Source organism: Lithobates pipiens, unplaced genomic scaffold, assembly GCF_037356315.1.
Source record: "Lithobates pipiens isolate NorthernLeopardFrog02 unplaced genomic scaffold, aLitPip1_a1.2 Scaffold_47, whole genome shotgun sequence".
Lineage (NCBI taxonomy): Eukaryota > Metazoa > Chordata > Amphibia > Anura > Ranidae > Lithobates > Lithobates pipiens.
This window is the reverse complement of record NW_027507871.1, coordinates 4,649,427-4,664,451: the sequence shown is the minus strand read 5'-3', so window position 1 is coordinate 4,664,451 and position 15,025 is coordinate 4,649,427. Positions and strand designations below refer to the sequence as shown.

Below are 15,025 nucleotides of genomic sequence, written 5' to 3'. Positions count from 1 at the left end.
CATGCTGTCACTCAATTTCTGGGCCTCCAGATCGCGGCCCCCCCCATTCTTCCATAATCAATGCTTGGAGTTTGTCAGAATTTGTGGGGGGGGTTTTTTGTTCGCCCGCCTCTTGAGGATTGACCGCAAGTTCTCAATGGAATGAAGGTCTGGGGGGAGTTTCCTGCCCATAGACCAAAAAAGTCCATGTTTGGTTCCCCAAGCCACTTAAGTTATGACTTTTGCCTTATGGCAAGGTTCTCCATCATGCTGGAGAAGGCATTGTTCCTCACCAAACTGTTCTTGGATGGTTGGGAGAAGTTGTGAATGAGCCCCCCCCCCCCACTCCCTTGGCTGAGAAGCGACCCCACATGTAAATGGTCTCAGGACTCATGATACAGGACTGACGGCAGAGCTCAAGTTTTATTCGCCCGGGTGTACCAATCGGAAAGGGGATCCATCAGGGAAAATCACTTTCCCCCAATCCTCAGCAGTCCAGTCCCTGGACCTTTTGCAGGAAATCAGTCAGTCCCTGATGTTTTCCTGGTGTCATAAGATGCGCAGGGGTAAAGCGCTCTGGCGCACAGTTGTGCACAATAGGAATGCGCTAAAGCACATGAGCACACACACACACACACACAGGGTGTGACCCCTGGCTGACCTATAAAGGAAGTGAGGTCATCCAAATACACTGCTGGTTCGTCTTCAGCTTCCTGTGATTCCCACGTCTGCTCTTGTGATCTGTATTACCCGTTGTGACCCGGATTGCCTCATCCACCTCGCTGATCTTCTCCTGACCCGACCTCTGGCTTCACCTTGGACTCCTCTTTCTGAACGTGTTTGACCCTCAGCCTGCATCTGGACTTACCTGCTATCTCCTGTTTTCAACCCCTGGCTTGTCTTTGGATTACCCTTTTGTCTCAGCGTTAGTGGTACTTGTTGTCTTCTGATCTGGACTGTGTTTGACCCCTGGCCTGCCTCCTGGATTCTGCCTTTGCCTTACGGACTTGCTACCATTGCTTCTGGACCTTCCCACGGGACATCACCTTTCAGCTCTGCTCAAGCTACCTGCTGATCTACTAGCAAGTGACTGTCCTACTGGTAGCTTGTGCCTCTTGGTGCAACCACCCCCTGTGCCACCTTCAGGGGTGGTCTGCACCGAGTCGCAAAAGAGACCGCTCTCGGCATCTTGGCCTCGGTGAGTACATTTATATGATACCTGGAGAGAAGTGCCTTCTTTGCTGCCCTTCTTGACACCAGACTATCCTCCAAAAGTCTTCTCCTCAATGTACGTGCCTGCTGCCATTCCTGAGCAAGCTCTGCACTGGTGGCGCCCCAAACCCACAGCTGAATCAACTGTAGGGGACGGTCCTGGCACTTACTGGAATTTCTTGGGTGTCCCGAAGCTTTCTTCACAACAATTGAACATGGTTAGCAGAGGAAGAACAATGATTTCAAGCACTATCCTCCTTTTAAAGCTTCCAGTCTGTTATTCTAACTCAATCTGCATTACAAAGTGATTTCCAGCCTTGTCCTCATCAACACTGACACCTGTGTTACCGAGAGACTCACTGACATGATGTCAGCTGGTTCTTTTGTGGCAGGGCTGAAATGCAGTGGGATTTTTTTTTTTGGGGGGGGGGATTAAGTTCATTTTTTTGGCAAAGAGGGACTTCATTCATCTGATCGCTCTTCATAACATTCTGGAGTATATGCAAATTGCCATCATAAAAACTGAAGCAGCAGACTTTGTGAAAATTAATATTTGTGTCATTCTCAAACCTTTTGACCATGGCTGTACACTTTGGGATTGTGGACACTAGTGAGAGTACAGTGAGGAGATGTGAACACTGGTGGGAGTAGTGAGGGTAGGGTTGTTACTGGTAAGAGTACAGTATGGGGAATTGGACACCGGTGAGAGTACGGTATGGGAAACTGGGAACTGGTGGGAGTATGGTATGGGGAATTGGACACCAATGAGAGTATGGTATGGAAAATTGGACACTGGTGAGAGTATGGTATGGAGAATCGGACACTGGTGAGAGTATGGTATGGGAACTGGACACTGGTGAGAGTATGGTATGGGGAATTGGGCACTGGTGAGAGTATGGTATGGGGAATTGGGCACTGGTGAGAGTATGGTATGGAGAATTGGACACTAGTGAGAGTACGGTATGGGGAATTGGACACTGGTGAGAGTATTGTATGGGGAATTGGACACTGGTGAGAGTATGGTATGGGGAATTGGACACTGGTGAGAGTATGGTATGGAGAATCGGACACTGGTGAGAGTATGGTATGGGAACTGGACACTGGTGAGAGTATGGTATGGGGAATTGGGCACTGGTGAGAGTATGGTATGGGGAATTGGGCACTGGTGAGAGTATGGTATGGAGAATTGGACACTAGTGAGAGTACGGTATGGGGAATTGGACACTAGTGAGAGTACGGTATGGGGAATTGGACACTGGTGAGAGTATTGTATGGGGAATTGGACACTGGTGAGAGTATGGTATGGGGAATTGGACACTGGTGAGAGTATGGTATGGGGAATTGGGCGCTGGTGAGAGTATGGTATGGGGAATTGGGCACTGGTGAGAGTACAGTATGGGGAATTGGACACCGGTGAGAGTACGGTATGGGAAACTGGGAACTGGTGGGAGTATGGTATGGGGAATTGGACACCAATGAGAGTATGGTATGGAGAATCGGACACTGGTGAGAGTATGGTATGGGAACTGGACACTGGTGAGAGTATGGTATGGGGAATTGGGCACTGGTGAGAGTATGGTATGGGGAATTGGGCACTGGTGAGAGTATGGTATGGAGAATTGGACACTAGTGAGAGTACGGTATGGGGAATTGGACACTGGTGAGAGTATTGTATGGGGAATTGGACACTGGTGAGAGTATGGTATGGGGAATTGGACACTGGTGAGAGTATGGTATGGGGAATTGGGCGCTGGTGAGAGTATGGTATGGGGAATTGGGCACTGGTGAGAGTATGGTATGGGGAATTGGGCACTGGTGAGAGTATGGTATGGGGAATTGGACACTGGTGAGAGTATGGTATGGGGAATTGGACACTGGTGAGAGTATGGTATGGGGAATTGGACACTGGTGAGAGTATGGTATGGGGAATGGGACACTGGTGGGAGTATGGTATGGGGAATTGGACACTGGTGAGAGTATGGTATGGGGAATTGGACACTGGTGAGAGTATGGTATGGGAAACTGGACACTTGTGGGAGTATGGTATGGGGAATTGGACACTGGTGAGAGTATGGTATGAGGAATTGGAAATTGGTGAGAGTACATAGTGGGGATATGGACACAAATGAGAGTTTAGTATAGGGAGGCGGGCACTGATGATAGTACAGTGAGGGGACGTAGACAACTGTTTAAACTTACAGTGTAGGGATGTGAATACCGGTAACAGTACAGTTTGGGGATGTAGACACTGGTGTGAGTACTGTATTGGAATGTGGACACTGGTGAGAGTTCCATGTGGGAATGTTGGCACTGGTTATAGTACATTGTTGGGGTGTGGACACTGATGACAGTACTGCACTGGGATGTGGACAGAGGTGACGATACCATGTGGGTATGTGGACAGTCATTAGCGGCAGTACATTGTGGGAATGTGGACACTGGTGAGAGTAAATTGTGAGGATGTGGACACCTGAGAGAGTACATTGTGGGGATGTGGACACCTGAGAGAGTACACTGTGGGGATGTGGACACCTGAGAGAGTACATTGTGGGGATGTGGACACCTGAGAGAGTACTTTGTGGTGATTCAGACATTGGTGACAGTACATTTTGGGAATGTGGACTCTGGTGAGAGTACATTGTGGGGATGTGGACCTGGCTAGAGTACATTGTGGGAATGTGGACACTGGATAGAGTACATTGTAGGGATGTGAACACTGGTGAGAGTACATTGTGTGGATGTGGACACTGGTGAGGGTACATTGTGGGAATGTGGACACTGGTGAGGGTACGTTGTGTGGATGTGGACATTGGTGAGGGTACATTGTAGGGATGTGAACACTGGGGAGAGTACATTGTGGGAATGTGGACACTGGTGAGAGTACATTGTGGGAATGTGGACACTGGTGAGAGTACATTGTTGGAATGAGGACACTAGATAGAGTACATTGTAGGGATGTGAACACTGGTGAGAGTACATTGTGTGGATGTGGACACTAGTGAGGGTACATTGTGGGAACGTGGACACTGGTGAGGGTACATTGTAGGGATGTGAACACTAGAGAGAGTACATTGTGGGAATGTGGACACTGGAGAGAGTACATTGTGGGAATGTGGACACTGGAGAGAGTACGTTGTGGGGGATGTGGACACTGGTGAGAGTACATTGTAGGGATGCGAACACTAGAGAGAGTACATTGTGGGAATGTGGACACTGGAGAGAGTACATTGTGGGAATGTGGACACTGGAGAGAGTACGTTGTGGGGGATGTGGACACTGGTGAGAGTACATTGTAAGGATGTGAACACTGGAGAGAGTACATTGAGGGGATGTGGACACTGTAGAGAGTACATTGTGGGGGATGTGGACACTGGAGAGAGTACATTGAGGGGATGTGGACACTGGAGAGAGTACATTGTGGGGGATGTGGACACTGTAGAGAGTACGTTGTTGGGATGTGGAAATTGCTGACTAGTCATCGTCTTTGGTGGAGACACAGACTCTGATAATTGAAGAATACCCCTACTTGGGCTGTCAGACATCTAATGCAAAATTCAGGGAGTGCTCAGGTTCCTGATGTGGCAATTCCCCCATGGTAGCAGACCCCACAAAATGAAAAGTGGAATTAGATATCTTGCGTTAAACACAAAGGGGTGGTACCTCTAGCGCTTGCAGTTTGTGCTTCGCGGAGTCGATGTAATGTGCAATAGAGGTATAGATGAACCTATACTGAGCCTCTGTCTGGACCATTCCTGAGCGCTGGGATCGGACCATCTGAATGGTCTTCTGAACATCTATATCACAGTCCAGACCTGGAATAGACACAACGTCAGTCAGACGGGGGGTGGAAGCCAGGGGGGAGGAAGCCAGAGGGGAGGAAGCCAGGGGGGAGGAAGCCAGGGGGGAGGAAGCCAGGGGGGAGGAAGCCAGAGGGGAGGAAGCCAGGGGGGAGGAAGCCAGGGGGGAGGAAGCCAGGGGGGAGGAAGCCAGAGGGGAGGAAGCCAGGGGGGAGGAAGCCAGGGGGGAGGAAGCCAGGGGGGAGGAAGCCAGAGGGGAGCAAGCCAGGGGGGAGCAAGCCAGGGGGGAGGAAGCCAGGGGGGAGGAAGCCAGGGGGGTGGAAGCCAGGGGGGAGGAAGCCAGAGGGGAGGAAGCCAGAGGGGAGGAAGCCAGGGGGGAGGAAGCCAGAGGGGAGGAAGCCAGGGGTGAGGAAGCCAGAGGGGAGGAAGCCAGGGGGAGGAAGCCAGGGGTGAGGAAGCCAGAGGGGAGGAAGCCAGAGGGGAGGAAGCCAGGGGGGAGGAAGCCAGGGGGAGGAAGGCAGGGGGAGGAAGCCAGGGGGGAGGAAGCCAGAGGGGAGGAAGCCAGGGGGGAGGAAGCCAGGGGGGTGGAAGCCAGAGGGGAGGAAGCCAGGGGGGAGGAAGCCAGGGGGGAGGAAGCCAGAGGGGAGGAAGCCAGGGGGGAGGAAGCCAGGGGGGAGAGGAAGCCAGGGGGAGTCACATGTAAGTAACACTAGCAGTAAACTGACATTTAGGACACAGGTATCACATTCAAAACATTGACTCATTCATTTGCCCCTGTAGATCAGAAGCTGCCAGTTCTTATGCTTTTAGAAGGGCACCTTCAGCCTACATGCGAGGGGGGTTTCCCTTTAGGGTGTGCTTATGTCCCTTCTGGGCTTATATGCTGCTCAATAGGCCCTCTCACTATATTATTGGGGCAAGAGGAGCTTTTCAGAGTCCTGGTCTGTGTGCATGTGCAGTTATGAGAAGAGTATAGAGTGGGAGCAAGATCCTCAATGAGGGTGTAGGCAGGTGCAGTCTATTTCCTCCACTGCAGGTGGCGCTCAACTGCAGCGGCAATGCAGAGAGAGAGGAAGTCGAGAGGAATATGGTTCCTCTATGGTTTCCTGGGTCACTGAGGCAGTGATCCTGTTGGATGCCGGCATCCCGTGTGACTTTTTTGGCAGCCATCTTGGGTCAGGCAGAGTCTATTTAAGACCCTGGCTCCTGATTTTGGCACGCATTTAAAGTGTGGATTCGCTAAACGCATGCCAAACTCAGCGGGTTTCATTCCACCCCTCAAGACAGATGTTGTCAGTTCGGCTGAGATCTGCTCTGCTACAATCTTTAGTTCATCCGCGAGTGTTAGTGGGTGGGCTGCCTTCCTGCCAGGCTGGTTGTGAACTGTTAGGCTCTGACTACAACATAAGATCCTTCTACTGCATCTGGACTGTGTGTGTTACTGCCGCTGCACCACGCTACACCCGCTTACAAGAGAAAGAATGCGCTAGGCCACAGGCCTGGAGAGGAATATCCTGTACTACCTACTGCTAATAGATGAGTACCAAGCAGTGGCGGTGTACATAGAGGGCGCAGGAGCGCAGCCCCCCCCCCCTCTCCTGCACCGCTCTATCACCAATAGATAGATTCATGCATTGCATGAATCTATCTATTGTCGCCGCTGCCGTGCCCTATTCAGGTGTCTGGCCCCTTGTCGGGCACCGGGCATCTGAACTACAGTGAGTGGCCTTCTCCTCCAACATCAGTGCCTGACCTCACAAACGCTCTTCTGGAAGAATGGTCAAACGTTCCCATAGACACCCTCCTAAACCTTGTGGACGGCCTTCCCAGAAGAGGTGAAGCTGTTATATACCTGCAAAGGGCCAACCCAACATTGAACCCTCCGGACTAAGACTGGGATGCCATTAAAGTTCATGTGCCTGTAAAGGCGGGCGTCCCAATACTTTTGGTAATACCCTGTATGGTGTATGTTTAGAACCCATGTGTGAAAGGTAATGTCTCAATTAACCAATCACTGTTAGTTCTCAAGATCATTTCACCTTTTGTTTGAATGATGTCCACCAACATGTCAATGACGATGATGGTTCCAGTGCGGCCAATCCCAGCGCTGTGAAGAGACAAGAGATGAGAAAACAAAGGAGTGACATCAGTTTTAGATCATGTGACAAAACTGGATTTCCCTGGGACAGTGGACTGGCTGAGGACTGACTGAGGACTGGCTGGGGACTGGCTGGGGACTGGCTGAGGACTGACTGAGGACTGGCTGGGGACTGGCTGAGGACTGACTGAGGACTGGCTGAGGACTGACTGAGGACTGACTGAGGACTGACTGAGGATGGCTGGGGACTGGCTGGGGACTGGCTGAGGACTGACTGAGGACTGGCTGGGGACTGGCTGAGGACTGACTGAGGACTGGCTGAGGACTGACTGAGGACTGACTGAGGACTGACTGAGGATGGCTGGGGACTGGCTGGGGACTGGCTGAGGACTGGCTGAGGACTGGCTGAGGACTGACTGAGGACTGGCTGAGGACTGACTGAGGACTGGCTGAGGACTGAGTGAGGACTGACTGAGGACTGACTGAGGACTGGCTGGGGACTGGCTGGGGACTGGCTGGGGACTGACTGAGGACTGACTGGGGACTGGCTGGGGACTGGCTGGGGACTGGCTGAGGACTGGCTGAGGACTGACTGAGGACTGGCTGAGGACTGACTGAGGACTGACTGAGGACTGGCTGGGGACTGACTGAGGACTGACTGAGGACTGGCTGGGGACTGGCTGAGGACTGGCTGAGGACTGGCTGGGGACTGACTGGGGACTGGCTGGGGACTGACTGAGGACTGACTGAGGACTGACTGAGGACTGGCTGGGGACTGACTGAGGACTGACTGAGGACTGGCTGGGGACTGACTGAGGACTGGCTGGGGACTGGCTGGGGACTGGTTGGGGACTGACTGAGGATTGACTGATGACTGACTGAGGACTGACTGAGGACTGGCTGGGGACTGACTGAGGACTGGCTGAGGATTGGCTGGGGACTGGCTGGGGACTGACTGAGGACTGGCTGAGGACTGGCTGAGGACTGGCTGAGGACTGACTGAGGACTGGCTGGGGACTGACTGAGGACTGGCTGAGGACTGACTGAGGACTGGCTGGGGACTGGCTGGGGACTGACTGAGGACTGGCTGGGGACTGGCTGGGGACTGGCTGGGGACTGGCTGGGGACTGACTGAGGACTGGCTGGGGACTGACTGAGGACTGGCTGAGGACTGGCTGAGGACTGACTGAGGACTGGCTGGGGACTGACTGAGGACTGGCTGAGGACTGACTGAGGACTGGCTGGGGACTGGCTGGGGACTGACTGAGGACTGGCTGGGGACTGGCTGAGGACTGGCTGGGGACTGGCTGGGGACTGACTGAGGACTGGCTGGGGACTGGCTGGGGACTGACTGAGGACTGGCTGAGGACTGGCTGGGGACTGGCTGGGGACTGGCTGAGGACTGGCTGGGGACTGACTGGGGACTGGCTGGGGACTGGCTGAGGACTGGCTGAGGACTGGCTGGGGACTGGCTGGGGACTGGCTGAGGACTGGCTGAGGACTGGCTGGGGACTGGCTGGGGACTGGCTGAGGACTGACTGAGGACTGGCTGGGGACTGGCTGGGGACTGGCTGGGGACTGGTGAACTTACCTGCAGTGTACAATGATAGGCCCAGCTCCCGGGATGCTCTCCTGCATTCGGTTGATCTCTCCAAGGAAGCTCAGGACACCGCCCGGGTCGGAGGGAACCCCGTGATCTGGCCAGTTCAGGTACTGATAGTGGACAATCTGTCTGGTCTCATCGCGCTGCAGATACAAATGGGAAGAATGTTACAGACCGGTGGTCTCCAAACTGCGGCCCGGGGGCCAGATGCAGCCGTTTCCTTTTTTTCTGTTTAGGCCCTTGGGGTACTATTTCATCCACTTATACCAACAATGGGGCATAATTCCCTCCCCCACCCAGACCAGTGATGGGGCACAATTCCTCCCAATTACACCAACATTTGGGCAAAATTAGACCAATGATGGGGCACAACTCCTCCCACCAACACCAATGAAGAAGCACAATTCCTCACAATGATACCAACAATTGGGCCCAATGACGCCAATGATGTGGCACAATTCCTTCCAATGACACCAACAATTGGGCCCAATGACGCCAATGATGGGGCACAATTCCTCCCAATGACACCAACAATTGGGCCCAATGCTGCCAAGAAGGGGCACAATTCCTCCCAATGACACCAACAATTGGGCCCAATGACACCAAGAAGGAGCACAATTCCTCCCAATGACACCACCAACAATTGGGCCCAATGCTGCCAAGAAGGGGCACGATTTCTCCCAATGACACCAACAACTGGGCCCAATGCTGCTAAGAAGGGGCACAATTCCTCCCAATGACACCAACAATTGGGAAAAATTACACCAATGATGGGGCACAACTCCTCCCACCAACACTAATGAAGAAGCACAATTTCTCCAAATGACACCAACAATCGGGCCCAATGCTGCCAAGAAGGGGCACAATTCCTCCCAATGACACCAACAATTGGGCCCAATGCTGCCAAGAAGGGGCACAATTCCTCCCAATGACACCAACAATTGGGCTCAATGACGCTAAGAAGGAGCACAATTCCTCCCAATGACACCAACAATTGGGCCCAATGACGCCAAGAAGGGGCACAATTCCTCCCAATGACACCACCAACAATTGGGCCCAATGACGCCAAGAAGGGGCACAATTCCTCCCAATGACACCAACAATTGGGCAAAATTACACCAATGATGGGGCACAACTCCTCCCACCAACACCAATGAAGAAGCACAATTCCTCCCAATGACACCAACAATTGGGCCCAATGCTGCCAAGAAGGGGCACAATTCCTCCCAATGACACCAACAATTTGGCCCAATGACGCCAAGAAGGAGCACAATTCCTCCCAATGACACCACCAACAATTGGGCCCAATGCTGCCAAGAAGGGGCACGATTTCTCCCAATGACACCAACAACTGGGCCCAATGCTGCTAAGAAGGGGCACAATTCCTCCCAATGACACCAACAATTGGGCAAAATTACACCAATGATGGGGCACAACTCCTCCCACCAACACCAATGAAGAAGCACAATTCCTCCAAATGACACCAACAATTGGGACCAATGCTGCCAAGAAGGGGCACAATTCCTCCCAATGACACCAACAATTGGGCCCAATGCTGCCAAGAAGGGGCACAATTCCTTCCAATGACATCAAACAATTGTGCCCAATGACACCAATTATGGGGCACAATTCCTCCCAATGACACCAACGATCCTCCCCCTGACACCAAAGATGGGGCATTGTTTAATCGAACTGACATCTGGACCTTTTCTACTCCCAATGGCCACAGTCCGCCCCCCCCCCCCGAAGTCAGAGGGACAGTAAACTGACCCCCTGTTTAGAACGTTTGGAGAGCCCTGTTATAGAACTTGGGTTGATTTACTAAAAACTATAGATTGCAGAATCTGGTGCAGCTGCGCATGGCAGCCAATCAGCTTCTAACTTCAGCTTGTTCAATGAAGCTTTGACAATAAAACCTGGAAGCCGATTGGTTACTATGCAGAGCTGCACCGGACTTCACACTGTCCGGTTTTAGTAAACCATCCCCAGTGTTTCTTAAACTGTGGGTTGAGACCAAAATTGGGCTGTGGACATCTTTGGGATGGGTTGCCACTTGACTTTGTGCCCAAACATAAACTATGCGGGCCATTGGTGAGTACCAGCCAACTATAATTGGCATCACAGATACACACGGGGAGCTAGACTATGTGCTAGGCAGAAGAAGGAGGAGACAAGACTCGGGGTCAGTTAACAATTTCTACGGGGAAGTTCTAAAAGCTCCAACGAGGTATTTTATGTGGGGAAGTTCTAAAAGCTCCAACGAGGTATTTTATGTGGGGAAGTTCTAAGAGCTCCAATGAGGTATTCTATGTGGGGAAGTTCTAAGAGCTCCAACAAGGTATTCTATGTGGGGAAGTTCTAAAAGCTCCAACGAGGTATTTTATGTGGGGAAGTTCTAAGAGCTCCAACGAGGTATTCTATGTGGGGAAGTTCTAAGAGCTCCAATGAGGTATTCTATGTGGGGAAGTTCTAAAAGCTCCAACGAGGTATTCTATGTGGGGAAGTTCTAAGAGCTCCAACGAGGTATTCTATGTGGGGAAGTTCTAAGAGCGCCAACGAGGTATTCTATGTGGGGAAGTTCTAAGAGCGCCAACGAGGTATTCTATGTGGGGAAGTTCTAAGAGCGCCAACGAGGTATTCTATGTGGGGAAGTTCTAAGAGCGCCAACGAGGTATTCTATGTGGGGAAGTTCTAAGAGCTCCAAAGAGGTATTCTATGTGGGGAAGTTCTAAGATCTCCAATGAGGTATTCTATGTGGGGAAGTTCTAAAATCTCCAACGAGGTATTCTATATGGGGATTCAGTTCTAAGAGCTCCAACAAGGTATTCTATGTGGGGAAGTTCTAAGAGCTCCAATGAGGTATTCTATGTGGGGAAGTTCTAAGAGCTCCAATGAGGTATTCTATGTGGGGAAGTTCTAAGAGCTCCAACGAGGTATTCTATGTGGGGAAGTTCTAAGAGCTCCAATGAGGTATTCTATGTGGGGAAGTTCTAAGAGCTCCAATGAGGTATTCTATGTGGGGAAGTTCTAAGAGCTCCAATGAGGTATTCTATGTGGGGAAGTTCTAAGAGCTCCAATGAGGTATTCTATGTGGGGAAGTTCTAAAAGCTCAAACGAGGTATTCTATGTGGGGAAGTTCTAAGAGCTCCAACGAGGTATTCTATGTGGGGAAGTTCTAAGAGCTCCAACTAGGTATTCTATGTTGGGAAGTTCTAAGAGCTCCAATGAGGTATTCTATGTGGGGAAGTTCTAAGAGCTCCAACGAGGTATTCTATGTGGGGATTCAGTTCTAAGAGCTCCAACGAGGTATTCTATGTTGGGAAGTTCTAAGAGCTCCAACGAGGTATTCTATGTGGGAAAGTTCTAAGAGCTCCAACAAGGTATTCTATGTTGGGAAGTTCTAAGAACGCCAATGAGGTATTCTATGTGGGGAAGTTCTAAAAGCTCCAACGAGGTATTCTATGTGGGGAAGTTCTAAGAGCTCCAACGAGGTATTCTATGTGGGGAAGTTCTAAGAGCTCCAATGAGGTATTCTATGTGGGGAAGTTCTAAAAGCTCCAACGAGGTATTCTATGTGGGGAAGTTCTAAAAGCTCCAACGAGGTATTCTATGTGGGGAAGTTCTAAGAGCTCCAACGAGGTATTCTATGTGGGAAAGTTCTAAGATCTCCAATGAGGTATTCTATGTGGGGAAGTTCTAAAAGCTCCAACGAGGTATTCTATGTGGGGAAGTTCTAAGAGCTCCAACGAGGTATTCTATGTGGGGAAGTTCTAAGAGCTCCAACAAGGTATTCTATGTGGGGAAGTTCTAAGAGCTCCAATGAGGTATTCTATGTGGGGAAGTTCTAAAAGCTCCAACGAGGTATTCTATGTGGGGAAGTTCTAAGAGCTCCAACGAGGTATTCTATGTGGGGAAGTTCTAAGAGCGCCAACGAGGTATTCTATGTGGGGAAGTTCTAAGAGCGCCAACGAGGTATTCTATGTGGGGAAGTTCTAAGAGCTCCAACGAGGTATTCTATGTGGGGAAGTTCTAAGAGCGCCAACGAGGTATTCTATGTGGGGAAGTTCTAAGAGCGCCAACGAGGTATTCTATGTGGGGAAGTTCTAAGAGCTCCAATGAGGTATTCTATGTGGGGAAGTTCTAAGATCTCCAACGAGGTATTCTATGTGGGGAAGTTCTAAAATCTCCAACGAGGTATTCTATATGGGGATTCAGTTCTAAGAGCTCCAACAAGGTATTCTATGTGGGGAAGTTCTAAGAACTCCAATGAGGTATTCTATGTGGGGAAGTTCTAAGAGCTCCAATGAGGTATTCTATGGGGGGAAGTTCTAAGAGCTCCAACGAGGTATTCTATGTGGGGAAGTTCTAAGAGCTCCAACGAGGTATTCTATGTGGGGAAGTTCTAAGAGCTCCAATGAGGTATTCTATGTGGGGAAGTTCTAAGAGCTCCAATGAGGTATTCTATGTGGGGAAGTTCTAAAAGCTCCAACGAGGTATTCTATGTGGGGAAGTTCTAAGAGCTCCAACGAGGTATTCTATGTGGGGAAGTTCTAAGAGCTCCAACGAGGTATTCTATGTGGGGAAGTTCTAAGAGCTCCAACAAGGTATTCTATGTGGGGAAGTTCTAAGAGCTCCAACGAGGTATTCTATGTTGGGAAGTTCTAAGAGCTCCAATGAGGTATTCTATGTGGGGAAGTTCTAAGAGCTCCAACGAGGTATTCTATGTGGGGATTCAGTTCTAAGAGCTCCAACGAGGTATTCTATGTTGGGAAGTTCTAAGAGCTCCAACGAGGTATTCTATGTGGGAAAGTTCTAAGAGCTCCAACAAGGTATTCTATGTTGGTAAGTTCTAAGAACGCCAATGAGGTATTCTATGTGGGGAAGTTCTAAAAGCTCCAACGAGGTATTCTATGTGGGGAAGTTCTAAGAGCTCCAACGAGGTATTCTATGTGGGGAAGTTCTAAGAGCTCCAATGAGGTATTCTATGTGGGGAAGTTCTAAGAGCTCCAACGAGGTATTCTATGTGGGAAAGTTCTAAGATCTCCAACGAGGTATTCTATGTGGGGAAGTTCTAAAAGCTCCAACGAGGTATTCTATGTGGGGAAGTTCTAAGAGCTCCAACAAGGTATTCTATGTGGGGAAGTTCTAAGAGCTCCAACGAGGTATTCTATGTGGGGATTCAGTTCTAAGAGCTCCAACGAGGTATTCTATGTGGGAAAGTTCTAAGAGCTCCAACAAGGTATTCTATGTTGGGAAGTTCTAAGAACGCTAATGAGGTATTCTATGTGGGGAAGTTCTAAAAGCTCCAACGAGGTATTCTATGTGGGGAAGTTCTAAGAGCTCCAACGAGGTATTCTATGTGGGGAAGTTCTAAGAGCTCCAACGAGGTATTCTATGTGGGGAAGTTCTAAGAGCTCCAACGAGGTATTCTATGTGGGGAAGTTCTAAGAGCTCCAATGAGGTATTCTATGTGAGGAAGTTCTAAGAGCTCCAATGAGGTATTCTATGTGGGAAAGTTCTAAGATCTCCAACGAGGTATTCTATGTGGGGAAGTTCTAAGAGCTCCAACGAGGTATTCTATGTGGGGAAGTTCTAAAAGCTCCAACGAGGTATTCTATGTGGGGAAGTTCTAAGAGCTCCAACGAGGTATTCTATGTGGGGAAGTTCTAAGAGCTCCAACGAGGTATTCTATGTGGGGAAGTTCTAAAAGCTCCAACGAGGTATTCTATGTGGGGAAGTTCTAAGAGCTCCAACAAGGTATTCTATGTGGGGAAGTTCTAAGAGCTCCAACGAGGTATTCTATGTGGGGATTCAGTTCTAAGAGCTCCAACGAGGTATTCTATGTGGGAAAGTTCTAAGAGCTCCAACAAGGTATTCTATGTGAGGAAGTTCTAAGAGCTCCAATGAGGTATTCTATGTGGGGAAGTTCTAAGAGCTCCAACGAGGTATTCTATGTTGGGAAGTTCTAAAATCTCCAATGAGGTATTCTATGTGGGGAAGTTCTAAGAGCTCCAACGAGGTATTCTATGTGGGGAAGTTCTAAGAGCTTCAATGAGGTATTCTATGTGGGGAAGTTCTAATAAAATCCTTAAATTTAACAAGCCAAAGAGGAACTTTTTTTTTTTAACAAAACATACATTTTTCGACCAAGGCATTCAGGTTAATGATTCTCTTAGGTCCCAGTTCGAAATCAATTTTATTATTTGGGTCCTCAGATTAAAAACTCAACCCCTGAGGTGAACATATTAAAATACTGGCAGAGTTCTGCAGCAACCACCTTCTTGCACCGATTTCTTCCATTATTTTAACATTTATCTAAAGAATTCCACCTTCAAA

General features: G+C 49.8%; 2 protein-coding genes across 2 annotated transcripts in view; both read right to left on the bottom strand.

Annotated features, from left to right (window-relative positions):
- PTPN6 (protein tyrosine phosphatase non-receptor type 6) overlaps nucleotides 1-15,025 on the bottom strand; it is a 154,129-nt gene that overhangs the window by 6,102 nt on the left and 133,002 nt on the right. The window contains exons 11-13 of the mRNA XM_077467130.1: nucleotides 8,678-8,832; nucleotides 7,028-7,095; nucleotides 4,852-5,003 (exon numbers count right to left, since the gene is read on the bottom strand). Coding sequence (XP_077323256.1) covers nucleotides 4,852-5,003; nucleotides 7,028-7,095; nucleotides 8,678-8,832 — 375 coding nt within the window. The remainder of the gene's footprint in view (nucleotides 1-4,851; nucleotides 5,004-7,027; nucleotides 7,096-8,677; nucleotides 8,833-15,025) is intronic.
- Nucleotides 118-4,670, bottom strand: LOC143956979 (uncharacterized). Its single transcript, XM_077467153.1, has 2 exons — nucleotides 4,664-4,670; nucleotides 118-3,376 (listed from the first exon to the last, which is right to left on the bottom strand). Exons 1-2 carry the CDS (start codon nucleotides 4,668-4,670, stop codon nucleotides 2,385-2,387), a joined length of 999 nt encoding a protein of 332 aa, XP_077323279.1. The 3' UTR covers nucleotides 118-2,384.